The 22,233-nt window shown below is 44.5% G+C and overlaps 2 protein-coding genes across 4 annotated transcripts; both read right to left on the reverse strand.

Moving 5' to 3' along the window:
• Window positions 1-306: 306 nt before the first annotated feature.
• Window positions 307-13,826, reverse strand: acss2 (acyl-CoA synthetase short chain family member 2). Of its 3 annotated transcripts, none has more exons than XM_058050844.1 (19): window positions 13,192-13,826; window positions 12,196-12,391; window positions 9,239-9,330; window positions 9,061-9,164; window positions 8,913-8,985; window positions 8,686-8,761; window positions 8,504-8,609; window positions 8,288-8,332; window positions 5,426-5,563; window positions 5,198-5,368; window positions 3,317-3,450; window positions 3,096-3,228; window positions 2,952-3,008; window positions 2,801-2,881; window positions 2,601-2,709; window positions 2,450-2,518; window positions 1,451-1,627; window positions 874-948; window positions 307-787 (listed from the first exon to the last, which is right to left on the reverse strand). In XM_058050844.1, the coding sequence occupies exons 1-19, from the start codon at window positions 13,316-13,318 to the stop codon at window positions 660-662; spliced, it is 2,091 nt and encodes a 696-aa protein (XP_057906827.1). In that variant the 5' UTR covers window positions 13,319-13,826; the 3' UTR covers window positions 307-659. The 3 variants fall into 3 exon arrangements, with proteins under 3 accessions (XP_057906827.1, XP_057906826.1, XP_057906828.1); XM_058050843.1 differs by having other exon boundaries at window positions 8,288-8,335; window positions 13,192-13,825; XM_058050845.1 differs by lacking the exon at window positions 8,288-8,332.
• A 775-nt stretch (window positions 13,827-14,601) lies between these two features.
• Window positions 14,602-22,189, reverse strand: mapre1b (microtubule-associated protein, RP/EB family, member 1b). Its single transcript, XM_058050847.1, has 7 exons — window positions 22,038-22,189; window positions 20,711-20,848; window positions 19,006-19,151; window positions 17,426-17,627; window positions 17,232-17,341; window positions 17,002-17,154; window positions 14,602-15,790 (listed from the first exon to the last, which is right to left on the reverse strand). The coding sequence occupies exons 2-7, from the start codon at window positions 20,829-20,831 to the stop codon at window positions 15,746-15,748; spliced, it is 777 nt and encodes a 258-aa protein (XP_057906830.1). The 5' UTR covers window positions 20,832-20,848; window positions 22,038-22,189; the 3' UTR covers window positions 14,602-15,745.
• Window positions 22,190-22,233: the final 44 nt, after the last annotated feature.

Raw genomic sequence — 22,233 nt, forward strand, 5'->3', positions numbered from 1 at the left:
CTCCAGCCAACCAGAGTGAGAGCCATTACCCACAAATGGCCAAAACATAGAACAGTGGTGAACTTTCCCAGGACTGGCCGGCCAACTCAAATGACCCAAAGAGCACAGCCACGACTCATCCGACAGGTCACAAAAGACCCTACAACAACATCCAAAGAAGTGCAGGCCTCACTCGCCTCAGTCAAGGTCAGTGTTCATGACTCCATAAGCAGTCATGAACACCCGCCCACTCTGCTCTGATTGGCCACAGTCCGAGCTAACGCGGTCAAATCTGCATAAAATGCAAAACAAAAGCACTCTTTCCACGATTGCTTTTTAATTTCTTTTCAGAAATCATTTCTTTCCCGTTTGAAAAAACAAATACCAGAAATCATACAAGCTTCAAAAAGATGAGAGAGAAAATAAAGTAAAAAAAATGAGATTCCCAAAACATACAAATGCACGCCACATTGACGAGACAAATGAATGTGTAAAATCAAGACGTTCTTAATCATCATTTTTCATGGTTTTTAAAACACTGGTATTATTTTTACTGTTGTATTGGAATAATTCCTCTATGCAACGTTAGCTTTGTTCGCTGATGTCATGAGTCCTGATGGGGTGGCTTTCTGCCCTGTCCTGTCCTGTCCAGGTCTGTCCTGGTCTGGTCTGTCCCCAGGTCACACGGCCACACAGCACCTGTTCTGGAAAAGCTGCTCCACCACAGACGAGTCGGCCAACGTGGAGATGTCGCCCAGCTCCTTCTCACCGCTGGCAATCTTACGAAGCACGCGCCGCATGATCTTCCCTGCAGGGGACACCAGACCACGGCCATCGTGATTGTGCTCTTCATTTAACCCCTTTTATTCCGAGTCACATTATTTCCTCAGATACCTGATCTGGTTTTGGGGAGTCCCGGTGCGTCCTGGATGTAGTCTGGCGTGGCAATGGCGCCGATCTTCTCCCTCACTGTCAACCACAGGATGTGATAAAGCTCAATAAAAGTGCCCAAAATACACTCAATTGATAATATTTGAATAGTACTGAAATTATAAAATTGGTAAAATACATTTGAAAAATATTATCATTACATAAAAAGACAAATGTAAATAGTCGATCCATTTTTTAAAAATGCAATTAATTTGAAAAGGATTTAACATTAAATCTTACTTACTTAAAGTAAGTATATGAATGATCAAACATTCAAAAGAAAATATATCTAATGTTTATTAGGGATGTTTGGGAAAATGGAAGGAAACATAGAAAAATAGCAAATAAATAAATCAAATATTTGTATGAATATGTAATGTAGTGTAACATTTCATTCATAACACATAAAAAATTAATGAAATGACATGAAAAAGAAAAATGATTCAGTATGAAATAAGAAATGTCGATATATGATTGACATCCTGTATAATCATATAATACACTTCAAACTTGACAAGAAATGAAGTCATCGGGAACCCACCTTGCTTTTTAAGCTGGGCCTCCAGCCCGCGGTCGAACACCACACCGTCGCTCAGCGTGACGAAGCAATACAGGCTCTCCCCTTTGACGGGATGCGGCCGGCCCACCGCGGCGGCCTCGGCGACCGCCTCGTGCTCCACCAGCGCCGACTCCACCTCCGCCGTGCTCAGCAGGTGACCTGCGGCGGCCGACAGAAGCTCATCAAAGATTTACCAGGCAGGGTTCCTGACATTCCCAACTGTCATGCAAGTGTAAAAAGAAGCTAAGCACTGTTAATGATCATCATTTCATGTCTTGTTTGTACATTGTACAAATATTTCACACATTTTCTACATATCAATAGTATATATTAGGCAATTATAAATATACATTTTTGGTACTTGGTAAATAAAAATATGATACACACATTTTATATATGTTTTTAAATGGAATGTCTTTATATATATTTCTTAGTTTATAATTTCTATTAGGGCGGCACGGCGGTCTAGTGGTTAATGGTTGTTTGTCTATATGTGCCCTGTGATTGGCTGGCCACCAGTCCAGGGTGTACCCCGCCTCTGGCCCAAAGACAACGGGGATAGGCTCCAGCACCCCCCGCGACCCTCGTGAGGAAAAAGCGGTTGAAAATGAATGAATTAATAATTTCTATTCTACAATAATTTTCAAATTTACATTTCTCTGGTGGGGAAAGAGCCTGAACTTGTGAGAGAGGTTGAGATATTTGAGATACTTGTCCATAACTAACACCATGTTCGAATATAGGGATGTCCATAAGTGCACATGGCACCAGAACACCCGAGGCCGCAGGTCTATGATCGGCTTTGTAGTCGTATCATCAGACCTGCGTCCACATGTTCTGGACACACGGTTGAGGAGAGGGGCTGAGCTGTCAACTGATCACCACCTGGTGAGGAGTTGGATTAGATGGATGTAATATTTGCTATATTTCCTTGTGGCTTTCTGAGTATTTCATGTTACCAGTGCTGTCCTGGGCGGTCACCTGAGACGTTGAGCATGTCGTCTATCCTCCCGGTGATCCAGTAGTATCCATCCTTGTCTCTGCGGCAGCCTGCGCATTCAAAGAAAAAACAAGAAATCTCCTCAGCACCGTGATGCGCTCAGCCGCCAGCACCGTCTCCACGGCCTCTCACCGTCTCCGGTCACGTAGTATCCCGGGAACTTGTTAAAGTAGGTGCTCTCGAACCTGCCGTGGTTTCCGTACACTGTCCTCATCACGCCGGGCCACGGCTGCTTGAACACCTGTTTGTGGAAAGGAAGGGGATAGAGACATCAGTGCACTTCCTCGAACCTGCAGAGGTGTCTTTCTGCGCCGAGGGTGATCGCTTCTGACCAGGTAGCCTTCACTCGGACCCTCCAGCACCTCGCCCGACTCGTTCAGGATGGCCGGCACGACCCCAAAGAAAGGGAAGGTCTGTAAAGGGACAAAATGGTTCACTTTTCATGCTGAGACATGCGTGGAGTGAATGGAGATTCGTACTCACAGCAGAGCCCGGCTTCATGGGCGTGGCCGCAGGCAGAGGAGTCAGGACGTGGCCACCCTGGAAGACACAAAACAGGACTTCGATACCACCCACAGAGCAGGTACAGCATGCGCCCAGCAGGGGGCGGCAGAGCCAAGGACTTACAGTCTCCGTCTGCCAGAAGGTGTCAACGATGGGACATCTCCGGTCTCCCACCACAGTGAAGTACCACTGCCAGGCCTCAGGGTTGATGGGCTCTCCGACCGTGCCCAAAACCTTCAGAGAGTCTCGCTTGTACCTGCACATGGGGAGAGAGAGGCGGGAAGAAGCTCTAAGGCGCTGCTGAAAGCATGCCTACGACGACGACGGGCGGGTGTGCTGCTCACTTCTGCACCGGCTCGTTGCCGTACTTCATCAGGAGCCTGATGGCGGTGGGCGCCGTGTAGAACTTGCTCACGTGGTATTTGTCCACAACCTCCCACATGCGGCTCACATCTGGGTACGTGGGAAGACCCTCAAACTGTCACACACATGTGACACGTTAGCTACCAGTGGCAAACACGCTGCCTATACATAAAAGCTCATTTGTATTTTCTATACTGCACAACACGGGGGGCGGGGGGGTCCAGTACAGCCTGCATCACATTCTAAAAATAACAGCATTTTAGTCCCATGAAGTTGAAATATGAAACAACAAGAGGTTGTCATTTTGGGGAAAACAAAGTTCGAATGTGATGAGAAAAAGTCAAAATATTGCGGAAATAAAGTCATACAGTAAGTAGGAAAACATTTTTTTTTAAGTTGAAAAAAAATTGAAAAAAACAAGTAATTTTATGAGAATAAAGGTAAATTATTAAGGAATAAAATGTTGGATTCTATTGGCAATTTTACAAGAATACATTGACATTTTAGTAGCAAAAAAGTGAAATATTAAAGAAAAAACGTCACACAATGAGAAAAAAACGAAATAAAGTTCTAATTTTTGGAAAATATGGGTGGGGGGCATTATTATTTAATAGCCATCAATCCATCCATTTTCTATCCCGCTATTATGGAAGAAAGTTGAAATATTTGCTTTTTTCTCCAGGTACTTCTGTTTCCTCCCCCATTCCAAAAACATGCTAGGTTAATTGGCCACTCCAAATTGTCCATAGGTATGAATGTGAGTGTGAATGGTTGTTTGTCTATATGTGCCCTGTGATTGGCTGGCCACCAGTCCAGGGTGGACTGAGGCCTCTGGCCCCAAGATGCCCCATTTTTTCATGAATGATTGCCGAGGTGTAATTCACATTTGAACCACTAGACGGTGGTACTAGTGTACTGGTGTGAGCCACATGCTTTTCCTGTACTGTACAGCATGTTGCTAGGCGAGGTGCAAGCTGGTTTGTTACATAGCTGCTGTTGATCACATGCTCACTCACAGCGATATATTAGCACAACACGGCAACAGCGGAGCTGCTGAATCAGCATTAACCCTTAGATGCACGAGTGACTGGACCCTACACTCTTCCATAAGTGGGTCAAAAATGACCCATACTAGAATCAATGCATTTTTATGCCAATTTTGCCCTTTTGGTTAGGAATAATCACTTGTATGATATTTAGTATTATATTTAGGACCACACAAGGATGATTTCATGTTAGAAACTTTTTTACATCTTTGAAAAAGAAAATGACCCCGTACAACAATAGAAAATGTGAGGATCTATTGTGTGTTACATAAAGGTAAGTTAAAAATGTGAATGGCATGATATCAAAAACATGTTTTTGAGGAATATCTGGAATATGAAATGATGATAAATTTTCATTAAGCATTTATTTCAAGAAAACAACCTGACCGGGTCATTTTTGACCCATGTATGGAAGGTTGGGGTAGTAACACAAAATCAAAAATTTCTTAAAATGTATTAAAGGTAAGTAAAAAATGTGAATGGCATGATATCAAAAACATGTTTTTTGAGGAATACCTGGAATATGAAATGATGAATTTTTTTCATTACGAAGATATTTCAAGAAAACAACCTGACCGGGTCATTTTTGACCCACTTCTGCATCTAAGGGTTAATGGCGCCACATTGACTGTATGGCATGACTTGACATGACACCAACACTAACATTTTAAAGTGCAGACAGAGGTAGATGAAGCCTCAGCAGGTTCAGGAGGTTGCCTACAGCCTACAGCTGTTACCATTTTAGACCTGCTTCTAATTAGCAAGCCTTTTCCATTTGAGGATGTCGAGGTCATCCTGGCGCCATTCCCCACTCACCAATACGCTGGTGGCGCCATTCGCAAGCGGGCCGTATGTGATGTACGAGTGTCCGGTGATCCAGCCGATGTCGGCCGTGCACCAGTAGACGTCGTCTGGCTGGTGGTCGAAGACCAGCTTGAAGGTGGTGGCGGTGTAGAGCATGTAGCCGCTGACCGTGTGGAGGACACCCTGTAGAGGAGCGTTACTAGGTGGTGTTCCAGCGAGGAATTACTCATCTTGGGTTACCTTGGGTTTGCCCGTCGAGCCGCTGGTGTAGAGGATAAAAAGAGGATCTTCGGACTCGCACCACTCTGGTTCACACTCGTCTGATGCGTCACCGATCAGCGTGTGCCAACACTTGTCCACTTCCGGGTTCCAGGGCACCTTAAAAAAATCTTTGTGAATCATCTCAACACATAAACAAGATGAATAAGCTGGAAGGAGAGTAGAAAGCTAGCTGAAGAAAAGCTACAAACCTCATATCAGGAAGAAGGTTAGTATTCAGTGAAAAAGACAAGCAAGAGAGCAGGTTGAGAACGCTACAAAGGTAACACGTCTTCCTGCTCATGTCTCTTTGAAAGCACCATGCAAGCAAAGGTTAGTCATGGGGTTCCTCAGGGTTCTGAGCTCGGACCCATCCTATTGTTCCATTTGGCGTTGTCAGGGATGCTTTGTAGTCTTCAGCAGCATGAAGAAACCATAAACACTACCACCACCGACAAATACAGCAGTCCCTGATTCCAGTAAGTACTTTTATGTTACACTTGGATGGTTTATACAGTGGCACAGCTAATCAATGGATACATTCTAATCCCGTGACATCTCCTTTACTTCAGAACCACTTCTAATAGCTTTAATTCTGTTTCGTTCGCGAGTCAGTGAGGAAACAATCGCTTTCTCAATCACAAGCTGTCAGTGCACGCAGCTTAACCCAATGGAAATCCCTCTGGTGGACCAAAGTAGCAGTGCAGCACCATCCATCTGTGCTACTTGTCTGCCAATGAACTGCTGTTCTGGCAGAAATGCATTATGGGTAGATGCTAAAGGAACTGTTTGTTACTTGAAACTCATATTGGTACTTGTAGTTTATATTTCCTCGGGTACCTTTGGAGTGTTAAGTTGCTGTGTGGTGAGTTTCACGTTTGTAAGATGACACAGTGAGTCGGACTGACTAATGACCTCCTGCAAGTCTTTTTTTCATAGCTCATGATTGGCTCCGGTCAAATAAACCCCAGGGGCCTCATTTATAAAACTTGCCTTCGCACAAAACAGGCTTGAAAGTTGTGTACGTAACTTCCTACACAAAGGTTGTGATTTATAGAAATAAACTTAGCGTGAGAATGTGTGCACCAACTTTGTGGTTGCCGTATGCCCATGTTGGAGACATGGCAAGAAGGCCACACATTAGAAGTGCTGAAGTTAAATCATATGGTAGAAATAAAGATGCAGTGGAAGCCAATAAAGATGTATGCATCATGGCATGAAAACATCACACCATTATTGGCGACCACCATGTGTGGAAAGTCTTGTTATTTATTTGACATTGAGCATTACATATCCTGACTAAAAACACAAAGCAGCACTTCAATACGTCATCATTTGATGTTATTGTCATGATAACATTAACAAACATAAACAATCAGGTTAGCTATAAAATCATCACATGGTTTAAGTTTCCAAGACACACAGCTAATATCCTTAGTGCTCCTTTTATCACTTTTCTTTGGACAGTTTGTAAAAAAATAAGGCAGTTTTTAGTTGCCTATGTCAAGTATATCATCAACAACTACTATTGTTTTACTTCTACCACGGTGTGCCCCGTTCCCCTGACGCTGTTGACTGTGGCAACCTCCTGTCCTCCATGATGATGTTTTTATGGCCTTCAGCTCTCCAGCTAAGATGTCCACCTCATCCTCACCCTGCTATACCACTGCTATGTCCTCCATGATGATGTTTTTATGGCCTCCAGCTAAGATGTCCACCTCATCTTCCTCTTGTTCTCCCACTGCTATGTCCTCCATGATGATGTTTTTATGGCCTACAGCTCTCCACCGCAGTTTTGGTGAAGTTCGGCTTTTTCGTCTTCGGCTTCTCAGCAGCCATGATTGAGAAGAAGCCAGCCAAATGCAACCAAGGCTGATTAAATATGGCCGCAGCATCCACGAGGTACTTAGCATGGACCATTCATGGTAAAATGTGGGTGTGTCCAGGGCGGGATGAGAGGTCAATCTAGCTGCAGAAACATGGAGGTGGAGTGTAATTTCTAAAGGGAAAATTGTGTGCAGGTGTGAGTACGTACGGATTTATAAATCGGAATTTTTTTGTGTACGCCATTTTAGTACGATTTCTACAGCATGTTTTCTAAATCAGGCCCCAGATCAGGACACCCTACAAAACCATCTTCGTGTTGCAAAGAAAAAAGAAGCCAAACTTTGCTCCAATGAAACAAAGCTTGATGAAAAGTGCGAGTGACAAAGTACATGAAGTACAAAAAGAGAAAAAAGTGTTAGTGAGTTTGACTCCAGTGAATAGAAAGAGAAAGCCTGACAGCATCTGAACACATGAAGCTTGCTTGTTGCCACCGACCATTTTAATTAGACCAGGGAATCTCAACTGGTGGGTGGAGACCCAAAAGTGGGTCGTGGAGCTCTTTTCAGTGGACCTGGGCAAAATAAATAAAAAGTAATGACCTGAAAGTACCTCACACACTTTCTCTGGTCTGTGCTATTCGCTTGCTACACCATGGCCATAAAACGGCAACCGTCTGACACACAGCTGCAGATACCTGCTGGATACCAAGCCAGGTGAGAACCAGCGAATGAGACAACAAGGCATTTTTCATGTTTTCAGATACTGTTGTAGACCACAGGATTTTTTTAAAATGAAGTTGCTGGGTAAAAACAATATATCTGAATGTTTATTATTTATTTATTAGAATGTCTTTCTTTTTTCTGTAAAAAGTATACCTACTATGTACTGTTTGTTAACAACAAAAAGATTTACTCTTTTTACCCTTCAGCTTCAGCTTTTCCCTAATCCTGCACTTCCTCGTGGAAAACAAAAATATAAAAAGTGTGGCAGGGTTTTGCCAGAGGGACGAGAAAGTACCTGTGGAACAGGACGGGTTTTCTTTACTCTGCCCGTCTCTTTTTCCTGCTGGGAGGACGGAAGACATGAAGCAGGAGACAATCAAAGTGGCTACTTTTCAAAATGCTTTTGCTTCTTTGGGCACTTTTACGCCGACTAAGGATGTTAAAATGTTGCCTTCAGATACACTTGGTTATTTAGGCTATTTACATTTGCATTAATAGGGACTTCTTTTACCTGCAGGTCAGGACAGGATCTTTTGGCGGGAGGAGAGCTGAGTGAGGTCTCTTGTGCGTCTTTGGATAAATGTTTCAACACGATGCACCTCTCCAGTGGGAAGCCTCTGGACACACACACACAGGGGCTTCTAAAAAGGGTCCAAATGAATGGCATGCCACAAATGTGTGTGCACAGCTTACTTGTCTCTGCACTTCTGCAATGCTTCATCAGCCAAGAGCTTGAGGTTGATCAGCTTATCTCCTCTGTAAAAGCCATCTGAAGGAAGGCGTGTGTTAGAACGAGAAATGTGCTTGATTGTTTTCCAGTTTCTTAGGACTCCCTGCACTGAACAGGCCTCGGGTGCGGGGTTGGTAGCTCGTAGCACCCGAGTACAAGGTGGTGTCGTCATGGAAACGCCTCAACTCACCTGCAGTGATGAGCAGTGAACACTGAGAGTCCATGATCCTCTCACACAGCGACTCGGCGGAGAAACCTGCAAACTGTGACACTTGACGTTTGCGTCGGTGACTTCCTTTTCCCGGGCTCCCAGACCCAGCTCCCCCTTCCCGACTTACCACAATGGAGTGCACGGCTCCGATTCGAGCGCAGGCCAACATGGCCACCACCAGCTCCACCACCATGGGCATGTAGATGGCCACGCGGTCGCCTTTCCTCACGCCTGCAGTGCACACATGACAGTTGTGCTCTCAAGACAGGGTTATTGGGCAGGGGGGAGGGGGGGTTAAAAAGTACCCTGTGATTTCAGCACATTGGCAAAGCGGCAGACGCTGTGCAGGAGCTCTCTGTATGTCACAGTCAACTCATCGCCGGGCTCGTTGCCTTCCCTGCAAGACGGAAAAATACAGAAATATTAAACTAAGAATACTACGAAAAGAGGAGGAACGTGCACGCATGCAAATAATGCGTACATTTATATTTTATTAAAATATGTTCTATGTTCCCACCCTCACCTATGGTCATGAGCTTTGGGTCGTGACTGAAAGAAGGAGATGACGGATACAAGCGGCTGAAATGAGCTCACCCTAGACTCACCCTAAGAAAGGGGTGGGCAAACTGCAGCCCGGGGGCCACATCCGGCCCACGAAGGTGTAATACAGGCCGCCGGTTCTTTCCAAAGTATTTCACTGAAACTTAACATACAACTCATGGCTTGGGCCAACCTTTTGATGTTTTAGGTAGCTTTTTTATTAATCTGGTTATTTAATGTGGTCCGCTTTTTACAAAGTGCTCCTGAAAAAGGGACACAAGCACATATAGCAGGTTGCATGACACTTTTCCAGATACAATAATTCCAGGTAAAATATATAGACTGGCCCACTGTCAATTTTGTTAAAGCAATGTGGCCCGCGAGTCAAAAAGTAGACATTTATCCACAAAACTGTTGGCCAACCGAGAAGAGAAAGTGAAGTACAAAGTTCAACTGCAGTGTTCTGGTCTGCAAGGCGCGAAGGTACAAGCTTCAAGGCACTCGCAGGCGAGGCCGTCACTCATCGAGTGATGCAAGAACGCATTTCCTTGACACTGTTGTGGAAAAAAATAGCACGGTTGAGAAATGTGCTTCTCACTGGGACAAAGTGGAGTTTTGAGTTGGAAGGGAAATTAGAAATTATCCGACAAAAACGATTCACTCTGTTGAATCCCAGACATTTTTCTGTGACTGTGCATCACTGGCGTATGTAGATGAAGCAATACATTTGGATTTGGAGTCAATAAATCAGGAAATTGGATCATTTGGATGATGTCCAGCAGATCAAAATAAGAAGAATCCAAACATGAACCACAATGTCCATGCCCTGCTTATTGAGCATTATGGCTCCTCTGTGTTTTTTCAGGCCAAATGGATTTGAGGTTCCATTTAAAAAGCGCAGTAAAGCCTCTCCATGCCGTGTACGTGCTGACCTGCTGTGCTCCGTTATCAGCCGCCAAGTCTGAACAGCACCCATTTTACAGCGGAGTCAGAACACACCCTGCTTTACACAGCTGACATCACCCGACTGTGATGACCCAACCATTTTGTACGCTTATCCTCGCCAGGGTCACGGGTGTGCTGGAGCCAACCTCAGCTGACTTTGTTAGGAGAAAAGCCTCGCATGCACAGAGAAAACATGCAAACTCAAACTGAGATGCCCAAGCGGAGATTCAAACCCAAGCCAACATGCCAACCACTTGGACTCCGTGCAGCCAGATTCCTTATGTATAAATGCATATTGTCATAGAGCACAGACAACCTGTTTACAATCTTCTAAATATGATTTTAACAGCTTTGGAGACCTCTAGACACAAAATAGCAGCCTTATAGGCACCTTTACACTCCTACTACCCAACATAGTAGACATGATAAGATTTGCATGCTAGCTTCGGGAGAGTTCCTTCTTATTGTTCCTTTTTTACTCCTGGTTTCTGGGCAGTACTTCCTGCAGTGGCTAATGTCTCATCAATGTAACATGACACCTAGTGGGCAATGTAGAATACTACACACATTTGCATTTTAGTTCATTTAGCATTTTTTAGGATCGAAAATGCTTCATCGAGGCAACGATTACCAACCATTTTGCCTAAACATGTTTTTGACTAATAGGCCGTATTCAACAACAAACATGAAACCAGGTACCAACCAAGTTTTATTATTATGGTTATTATTGTTGTATTTCTATTATTGTTATTATTATTAATTAAATTACCCGTGAGTGCGATGTCTCTCCATCACTAGGTCATGTGACGGTGCGCCCCCAATCAGTGTTGTGTATATAATCCAGAAGGGATTACACACCTGTAGCCGTGAGGGACACACTTGGAAAGAGTTGCTGCAGGGGGCGTCCACCGGCACGACGCCGCATTGAAAAGAGTGTGCTTTGATAGAACTACGGAATTGGCCAGGTTGAGATGGCGAGCTAAGAACTGTGCACTAAGGCAACCCACCTAAAGCTTGAAGGCCGGATTCTTACGTGAGGAGCTGGCATCCACCTGCTCTGGTCAGGCCGGTAGGAGGCTCGTGTTGCTCAATGCTCATTGGCCCTTCCATATAAACTCAATTTGCTTCCTCACCCTTGACCCTCAATTGCTGGGCCATTCAGCTGTTGTCGTCTGCCCCGGGACTCTTCGCCCCCGGCCTTCTTTTGTATGTTGACTGAATGCACTGCATTGTATATTGATTTCACTACAATTGTTATTGGGAATTCATGTTTGTGAATGGCCATTCCTATCTAAATATGTTTGTATTGCACATTATAATATAAAGGTACCACCACAGCTTCATTTTTGTGTTTGCCTCTTTACTCTCACTCCCAGAGCAAAAATTTTGATTTTCTGGTTGTTGCCCAGATCTTGCAATTATCCTTGTTTAGTACCTACGTAAAGCTACTTTAGGAAGGCAATGTGCATGCTACAAACAGCAATGATTAAGAAATTAATATATTTTCGCCAAGGTGTCCAATTCGCACCGTGTGGAAAACCAATGGCATTAATAGCTGTGGCTGTAGGCAACCTCTGTGCATGGTTTTAATGAATGAAATAACATATACATATTTACAAATAAATATCCATATACATATTTAGCTCTGCATGCGCCTTCAAACGTTGCTACTCAGCTAGGGTTTTGCATAGAGATAAAAAAGGGGTGCAATGTGCATGCAAAGCCAGTAAATGGCGATGAAAGACCATGACTGTGGTTGGTTGTGGCGCTTACTGACCAGTGGAAGGCCACTTTGTCCCCCAGCTTTCTCTCGTGGACGTTACGGTCGAGGACGTTGTAGCAGATGTTGGTGGATGCTCCCTCCATGCACTTGATGAAGATTTCCCCTTTGGTCACGTCAAAGTTGTAGTCCAGGAAGCGTCCCGTGTGTTTGGTCTTCCAGAAGAAGTCCTTGGCCACATCCCCCCAGAATTCTGCAGGCAGAAGATGGAAAGTTCAGACCTCCTGTGGCGTTTCATTAAGGCGGCCTGTTTAAAAGAGCCAACTAAAAAGGTCTTAAGATATCATTTTCAGGCAAATTAGGACTGGGACAAACATCTCTCTGTCGCTTGGATGTCATTTTAGAACCAATTTCACAATGTTGTGATGATATCTACATTGGTCACTAGATGTCAGTAATGTAACTGCAATGCTGGGTGAGACACACAAGCACCAGACCTGTTCAACAGGAGGTTGGAGGTTAAGCTAAAACTCAACTCTGAATCCCCAACGTCACTTCCTGTCTCTGAGCGCTGAAGCACAAGTCATAATAATGTCTTATTCACTCTCCATGTCTACTACCTGTGGCTGCTTCTATTATAACAGACCGCTGTTTCCCACAGGACTGCAATGTATTTGCTCTGGTGGTGAGCTGGGAGCAGGAAGTGATGTTATCAACCATTTGCATAATTGCTTATAAGGCATTTGCAAAAGAGAGCAAGAAAAACATGAACAGCAAAACATGTTTCCAACTACAAATGATTTTTTGTCTTTAAAAACCCTGTCCTTCTTAATAATGCAACTGTATTCTTATTGGTACATTGCATGTATTATGAATGTACTGTGCATTTTTCAGGGAATATTGTTTTTTTTTATCTTAATAATCCTACTTTTAAAAATAATTTTAAATTGTGACTTATCGTTTATTATTGCAACCATGTGCTATAGCTTTTGAGAAAATAGATATGTATTTGTGATGCAAAAGCATTTGCACATGTCAATAGTGTGGACTTACTGTCAGGGTCCTCTATGGACTGCATGTACATGTCTTTATACTTGTCAAAGTTGGGGACGTGAGCGCTCCTCCGCATCTCCTCAGCCCCGTAAAAGACATCTTCCTTAGGCGCCTTGTCGGGAATCATCTCCGGAGGAACTTCTCTACGTCCTCCAGATGCCGAAGAGATGTGGACAAACAGGCTTGACCTGCTCGGGTCCTTCAGGGACACTCAATCACGGCGAGCGGGCCTCCCACTTCTCTTGGTGGGTTTGTTGACTTTTCCTGGGATGATTCGTTAGAAAGTGTTCCTCTGTGGATGCTTCCGGGTCCTCTAGCTCGGCGACTGGCGCAAGAAAGGACGCCGAACGCGAAGGTGAATGTCGCTTTGTGGAGGGCAGCTAAGCTAGGCTAAGCTAACTATAGCGAGATGCATTCACGCGCCGATAAGAGGTCTCGTCGTTCATTCCCTGGCGGTTCACTTTGCTGCAAAAAGACACTTTTATATGGCTCGTTGAGCTATGGATGCACGGACCGGAAGGGGAGATGTTGGCCGAGTCCTTGCGGAGAGTCGTGGTGCTAGACAAAGTCTACTTTAGTCCCCCTTTCGGCGAGGAGCAGTTACATTAATGTGAGGCAGTGAACTCTCCTTGGCCTTTCAGCAGCAGCCAATCGCGACTACGGTGCCTTCAATGACAGGGTTAGAAGCTCCGAATTCGAACTCGTTTTTGATTATACGACAAATAGTAATGTCCGTTGTATAAAAGGAGCTGGCTCCTTTCCAACACGCGAACATCATTGGAAAAATACCAACCCAATTAGTATATAAAAACATGCGGTTAAAATTAGAAAGTATAATTAGAAAATGAGACCATTTAAAGCCTCAAGGCGTTTTTGCAATTAATTTGCTGATTAGTACAGCTATTGGAAAGTTTTTCACATTTTTTGGATAAAGTGGGCTTTTACAAGCAATGAGCTATAATGACTAAATTAATACTCTAAAATTTCAGTGCGTGTATGACTCACTTTTTCAAGTGAACTTGTGAAATAAATTGAACTTTTTTCTCTCGTTAGAACAAAATGGAAAGAAAAGTGTTGTTTCACATCAGGGTTGTGAATGATAGGCAACATTTTTAAAAAGTGCAAGTTTCCTTTAAAACCGGGGTGTCCAAAGTTTTGCTTTGCCAATTAAATGTAGGTTAAACTGTGAAATGTTTAAAGACAAGGGGCCTACAGCGCAATGGTAGCTTACCATTATGCTTCAGTACAAAGCAGCCATAAAGCTCCCATGAACGATATGGGGCCAATAAAAGGAGCCACAACGGCACCGATGGCTCCGACGCAGGTTCTGTTCGGAAGCAGGGTTGATGTGGGTTACCAAGCGCTGTGGTTTCATGTTCGTTGGCCAAGAAAAAGATTCGCCCAGAACAATGAAGATTTGGAAACAGTCTGTTTTTAATGAGAAGGCAAAAGAACACGCAGGCACCGTCTGATTGTGTGCAACATTCACTGGGTTAAAAAAGGCCCTGGGGACACGAGACTGCTGCTCGTCTCCCGTGATTTTGGCAGGACGCTCCGCTTTGAAGGTGAACGTTTGCGCCTTTGGAGCACCCACACAGCAAAGGAAAGCCTCGGCAACCAGAGACGCGCTCGATGGAAGACAGGTGAGCCTGCCACACCCATGTCTGAGCTTTACAGTCCTAACAAACCCCTGACATCAAGTTTTTTCTTTAGACGACATGAAAACACTGAGAACATTACACTGGAGAGAAATGGTCAAGACAATGAATGCAGGTTGCTCGATTAAGGCCATTTGACTGAGTTTGTTCCAAAGTAAGGAGGCTGATCTCAAACAACACAAATACATTTTTACACACATACACTCAACACAATTACACAACATTCAGCGTTTGCACTGATCCAGGTCCGCCTCCATTGGCCTGGACTGCATTTGACGCTTTGAGAATTCCCGCTTTAGTCGACGAGTGAAGACCAGACTGCCAGACTCGTCCCGTGCCAAGCTACAAGCCCTTCAGCCCTTCAGGGGTGGAAGGTGACACTTGGCAGCTCGCTACGCACCAGCAAGCAGCACGGGGGTGACATTTGGAGCCTCAATGAAAGGAGTGAGGCGACACACGTGGCGTCTTTTCAAATTACATGACTGGTTGGGAATGTAAAAAACGAAAAAGCCAGGCACTCATTTGGCAGTGGAAAAACCCCAAGCAAACAAAAAGGTTAAATTGGACTTAGTTTGGGACAAACTGATTGGTCAACTGACAGTCGGGTCTTCAAAGGAGGATGATGTGGATTGTTAAAGATGCACAGCACATACATGCACGCACATGCACACACGCAAAACGTCGTCATCTTCCACTCCAGCCTCATACAAAACATCTGATACTTCTTGGGGCGTGCAAGAAGAAGAGGCCGGCGGCTGAGACATTTGCTGGCGGAAGGCTTGAGTTGGGCCCAGCGGGGTGGAGAGGCGCGACCGCAACGTCGACGTAGGTGGTGGAGGGATTGGATGGAGGGGATGGGGGGGGGCGGTTTGGGGTCAGCCTGTGGTCTTCAAATGTTAAAACTCCTCCTGCTCTTCAGAATCCGGTATCTCAAATCCCTCCTGCAGGAAGAGAACAATGTCTTTCAGGACCGTACCTCCCCCAAAATCCATTGTACAAATGTAACACCATGAACTATTTACAATTTGCACATGTGTGTGCGCACGCGTGTCGATGCATTCCAATTTCCCCTTAAAGCGTAATAATGGCCACGGCTGGACCCTGCAACAGATTACAGTGGAACCTCGGCCAGCGTGTGACACTGTTTGTGTACGTTTTCTGGTTAGCGTACAGCTTGTGTTATTAATATAGTGCATGAGTACAATGAGTTCTGAAGGTTTCTGTTTTGGGATGTTTTTTTTTCCTGTTAGTACAGCAGAATATTAGGGCTACATTAAAAAAAATCGGAGAGTTCAAGAGTAAAGTCCCAAGTTTACGAGGAAAAAAAGTCAATAAAAGTTTAAGAATAGAAAGAATAAAGTTGAAAATTTGACTACTAAGTATGTATTGTAACTCAGATTGCTCCCACATTGTGTGCTTATAGGTGTTGCTGTGGCAACTAACAGACCCACGCTTTTACCCTGGAACAGGGTAGTAGTACTTGACCCCAAGTACTTCAAATTCTCCACCTTCTGTATCTCTTCTCCCTGTAACCTCACTCTTGCACTCGGGTCCCTCTCATTCACACACACATATACTCCATCTTGCTGCGGCTAATCTTCATTCCTCTCCTTTCCAGAGCAAACCTCCATTCTTCTAGCATCACCTCCACCCGTTCGCTAAAAATTGTAAATAGTTGATGGGGTTATATTTGTTAAATGGTTATTTTCATATAACAACATTTCTTTGTGTTGTTCATGTTGTGCCATGGTTGTTTAGACATTGTGGCTAAATATATATGGCTACATTTGTGTCAAAGTTCTACCTGAAATGTATCTTTTTTTTTTTTGAGAAGTGATATCTCGCTGAAACTGTTCTACAATGTTGATGACTGAAGAATGGAAAAAAGTAGAAACAAATTTTTTTCTGATGAAAGATGAGAGTCTACCCTTTCTTTTGGTATCTACCATGTCTATATAGCCCAAGAACACAATATTCTGTAGGGCTTGATAAATCCGTCCAAATCATGAAAAATGACCTGTACCGAGAGGGACAGCTTTTTTCAAAAACTTCAAAAACTTCTTGTTTAATGTTTACATGTGGGAACATCGTGGTGCTCAACCTCAGTGCTTCTACAGCTTACGCATGCATGGTAGACCAACAAAGCACTCACGTCTGTGGCGTACAGGATGTCCACGATCCTTTGCAGCGTGCGGTCGCCCTGGCCTTCATTCTCCTGGCAAATCAACTCAATGTTCCTCAGCTTACCAAAATAAAAGTCTCGCTCCTTCTCCATGTCCTGGATGGTGCACTTCAGGACCTCGACCTGTGGACGAGGGAAATGTCAACTCGACACAAGGATGAATGTTATGGGTTTGTTTGGCGTGTGTGTCATTTTTTTACTTCATTCAGTAGCTCCGCCCTGTCGTCATCAGCTCCTGCACCACCAGGCTTCCTGGCGCTGACGGTTGACACCTTGGGCGCTACCTTGGCAACAGGCGGCCTCTGAGGAGCTGAAGAGACAAAATGGAAGGGGGGGGGGGGGTCAGCAACAGAACCGAAAAACCTGTCTTGCTTTTGGTGAGCTGCGCCCTAACCCTGACTGATGGTCTTCTTCGGGGGTTTGCTGAGCGCAGACATGGCGGCGTTGGCGGCGGGCGAAGCGTCCTGGCCCTGCCTCGCCTCCAACGGGTCGTAAACCCGTTCTTCATAGTTGGCGTCAAAGAACTTTTTGAACCACTGCACAAACTCAAAGTTGTCTTGGAATTTGCCCTTGACCAGTTTGTCCACGGGGATGATCTAAAAGACAAGCAGGAAGCAGGAGGTCACTGACGCGCCAACTCAGGTGGTGCAGGGTGCGGCCCGGTCTAACACCATCTGACAAGATCACTTCACAAGAAAACAAACAGCAGCTTCACGAATAAAGTTAAAATATTAAGGAAAAAAGGAGAAAAAGTCAATTTTATGGGGGGGGGGATGTCATTTTTGTAGCATAAAGTGCAAAAAATAAAGAAAAAAATACTTTTAATGACAACTTCTCATTTTGGAAACAAATATTATGGGAATAAAATCTAGGAAAAAAGTTGCAATTGTATGAGAATAAACTCATAATAAAATCATCCAAAAAAATGTCATTTTAGTAGCACACGGTTGAAATATGTATTTTTTTAAATCCTAATATTGTGACGGTTCGGCGCAGCCTCGGCAGTAATGCGGTCGCTGTACCGGACCATCGTGAAGAAAAGAGAGCTGAGTCGGAAGGCAAAGCTCTCAATTTACCAGTCGATCTATGTTCCCACCCTCACCTATGCTCATGAGCTTTGGGTCATGACCGAAAGAATGAGATGGCGGATACAGGCGGCTGAAATGAGTTTTCTCCGTAGGGTAGCTGGACTCACCCTAAGAGATAGGGTGAGGGGCTCAGAGTAGAGCCCCTTCTCCTTCACATCGAGAGGAGTCAGTTGAGCTGGCTTGGGCATCTAGTCCGGACGCCTCCCGGACGCCTCCCTGGTGAGGTGTTCCGGGCATGCCCAGCTGGGAAAAGGCCCCGGGGCAGACCTAGGACACGCTGGAGGGATTATGTCTCACAGCTGGCCTGGGAACGCCTTGGTGTCCTCCCAGTGGAGCTGGAGGAGGTGGCCGGGGACCGGGAAGTCTGGGCTTCCCTACTGAGACTGCTGCCCCCGCGACCCGGACCCGAATAAGCGTAGGAAAATGGATGGATGGATGGACGGATGCATTACACTAGTTACACAAATTCTGCCCTCTGCTGGTTGGCTGGAGTAATGCATGTGTGTAGGGGTTGATGAAAAACTCTGAAGCCACTTCAGCGTTGGCCATGATGTGCTAGGTTATTCATTCGGGGTGCATGAGCACGGTCTGGCCGATATGATGGAATTATGACATCATTCCAATAAATCAATTTTAAAAATGGCGATGTCTGAATATAGTGCACTTTGCTGGGCCACAGCAGATGGCTCCTGGATTGTGCTTCTCCTGATAGTACTGACATTCTCATAGTAATGTCATGATATTTGATTTGGACTAATCAACAGGGCCTCCTCAGAAGACTCTTTCATGCACAACAATGAAGAGAGCCAGCAACAGGAAGAAACCACACGATCGCCTGCCACTAGAAAACCTTCCTCAATTCAAGAACAACTCGATCCACACTCACTTTGTCGACGTTCATCTTCTTAAAAGCAATCTGAAGGAGCTTGTAGTTGTGAATGTACTCGTGCTCCAGCTTGGCAGCAAACTTGACCCTCTTTAGAGGCACGGAGCCCGGGAACATCATGTCCATAAACTGGCAGTAGGCAGCACCTGCGTGCACACAAATAAAGTCACGTCATCATCTGGCACCAGCGTGTGTGAGGCTCCTTTGGTGGAGTGACTTGCACAGTGAAAAGTAGAAGTAAAAGACCATCAGAGTCTGGCTGTGTCTCAATTCCCGCACTTCTGTACTTACGCTTAGCAATAGCATGAGTGCATTCACAGCGACTACCAGCCCCGGACGGTGAATGTGTAGCTTCAACACAGACGACACAGACTCAACTGGGAAGATGCCTTGGGCAGCCGGAGCCTCCGTCCTGACAGTCGACGCTTACAGAGGCGTCATGTGTTCATGGTTTCATTCATCTTGAACAAGCAGCCAAATTACACACATAATTCTACATGTCCATACTTGGTAGCTGTCTTGGCTACCAAGCAGAACGAGAGATATGGGGTGTCCAAGTTCGCAGCCAGTGGCCACTTTGATATTTTGTAAAGCTACTTCAAAACAAAAAAACCTCTCTCAGCTTTGTGATGGAAGGTGGAAAAGCCTATGGATAGTATCACCTTTGCTCTTTAGATGTTTTTATTCCATTGTCCAAATATTTCACCGTTTTTCTTCAATATTATTTGTAAACGTTCTTTTAGGAATATTATGACTTTGTTCCCAATACAATAATAATAATAGCTGGATAATAATAATAATAATAATACTAACTGGGGGTAGCAGAGATGTGGATGCTGAGGTTCATTGGGAGTGACCAGGATGGATATGATCAGGAAGGAGTACATCAGAGGGACATTACATGTTAGAGGTTAAAGTTATCGGCCAGACTGAGATGGTTGGGACATGTCCAGAGGAGAGATGGTGAATATATTGGTAGAAGGATGCTGCCAGGTAGGAGGCGTAGAGGAAGACCAAAGAGGAGGTTTATGGATGAACATTTTTAGCGTAATTAACACGTGCCCCAGAGCGGGTCGGTGGAGCAGTGGAGCGCCCTCACAGTCCCAGAGCCTGACACTGTTTAAGAACTTAATTCTGACCTGAACACACACTACAATACAATCAGATATACACTATATACTGTATGTATCTCCATCCCACGTCTCTACGTCCTCCTTCCTGTCTGTCACATTCTCAGTGCAAGAACGCCAGGTGCATTCAGGGACACTCCAAACATCACAATAACGGCTTAATAATGTGTGAGTGTTGCGATATTAAATAATGTAAATTTAGCAGCATAGAGTTAAAATATCAGGACATTTACCAAAATTTAAGAAAAAAGATTAAAGTTCATACTAGTAATACACTTTTTAATACAAATCAAAGTGGTCCTCACAGGCTTTCATTTTCAGGTTGGAAAAGTCTTAGCACCCCTGACCTCACTTGACTGCTGGCAAACATTTCGCTGCACTTCTGTGTCAACGCACGGAAAAGGCCAAGCCCAAGGACCAAAGTGCGTCAATCGAGGTGTTGGAGAGCAGGAAGGGCCTCTGCGGCGGGACAAAAGCTTTGCGTGGTCTTACTACTTTCATGTGGCTTTCAACACCGGTGCCGTCGTGTCAGGTGACACCTGAAGGGCGCCACAGATCCCCTCGACAGCTCTCACCTGAGCACAACATCTCGATCTTGGTGAGGTTCATCTGCAGGGACTCGTTGATCCAGACGAGCATGTCGTGGCGACTCAAGTTGTCGCTGGTCACAGAGGTGGAGTAGACGTTCACAGCCATTGTCGGTCAGCAGGTCGCTGGGGGGGGGGGGACAGTCTGCCGTTAGTTTGCGGACCTGAGAGGACGCCAAAGTTTTACCTTATATTTATATATTATATTTATATTTATTTAGACTCATGACAGCAACCGTGAAGAATAAAATGACAATGCAAACAATTACCCATTCTTGCCCTAAGAGGAAGTGATCATTCTCTATCCACCAATCAACACGTCTCTAGCTCCGTCCCTTTCAAACAAGCACAGATAAATGTTGGATTTGCTCCTAAACATTTATACTTGGGTTTTTAAAAACCGCATCACTTCGATTGGAAGTGGGTGTTAGCGACTACACATTTTGGTACAAAGTACAGAGCTGTTATGTATCACCGTTTCAATTGCTCAATTTAAAAATACAGGACAATTTAACTATATTTACAAATACACTTAATGGTGCAAAATGAGTTAAAAGGATAATCTACGGTTTTTTAAATCCTTTTGCATTTGTATCACTCACATCCCGCTAGTCGATACGATACGGTACGATCGGCAGACTACACTGGAATCGACAAATCCTAATTGGATCGATTCCCCCGCCGACCGATGTTACAGGGCATCTGTCATGTCCTCGAACACCATAATGCGGCCCTCTTTCCCTCTATAGTTTTCCAATGGAAAACGTCAACATTCCCAAATCAATTACCAATAGTTATTTCAATGAGAAGATGATTTTGAGATTTTGGCAAAAGGCCCAGCCTAGCCAACAACGCTCGAGATTGCTAGCCGGCTAGCGCTCATGCTAGCTTAGCATCGCAACAGGGTATTATTACCACGAGACTGTTGACAGCATCATCATCTAAAATGATATTTCGGTATTGTTGTAAACAGATGTTCGTCTAATGTCCACCCAGGATGAGCTATACTATGCAAAGAAAAATGACATTTGTCTCGCTGAGAAACAGCACCGGCTAACGTGAGTCAGCCGGCCGGCCTTTTTACTTACTATTAATGACTCCCCCCGGAAAATATATTCCCATTCATTATTTTTATTTATTCATTGGAGAAACACACATTATTTACTTTAGCATACGTAATCAATTATTATTTTTAGTATTACTTGTGATAAGCTGTGTCATTTTAACAGGGAGGGACAAAAAGCGCGGATTAGTCAGTGCTGCAAGCCGCCGCTGTGGGCCTCCCGTCAGCGGACAAACTCAGCCCATTACCCACCTTAAAGTCAAAAACTCTGCTGATTGTCTCCTAAGACGTTCGGTCCAAGTCCAAGCGGAAGAAAAGACTCAACTGCTGTTTTCGTGTTTTTTTTTTTTACTCCTTCCCCTTTTATTTGTTCTTCGTGGTCTTAAACGTCAGCTTGATTACACTTTACCGCCATCTAGTGCTCCGGAGTGGACACAGTCAAAATAAA

The sequence above is a fragment of the Doryrhamphus excisus genome, chromosome 16, assembly GCF_030265055.1.
Source record: "Doryrhamphus excisus isolate RoL2022-K1 chromosome 16, RoL_Dexc_1.0, whole genome shotgun sequence".
Taxonomy (NCBI): domain Eukaryota; kingdom Metazoa; phylum Chordata; class Actinopteri; order Syngnathiformes; family Syngnathidae; genus Doryrhamphus; species Doryrhamphus excisus.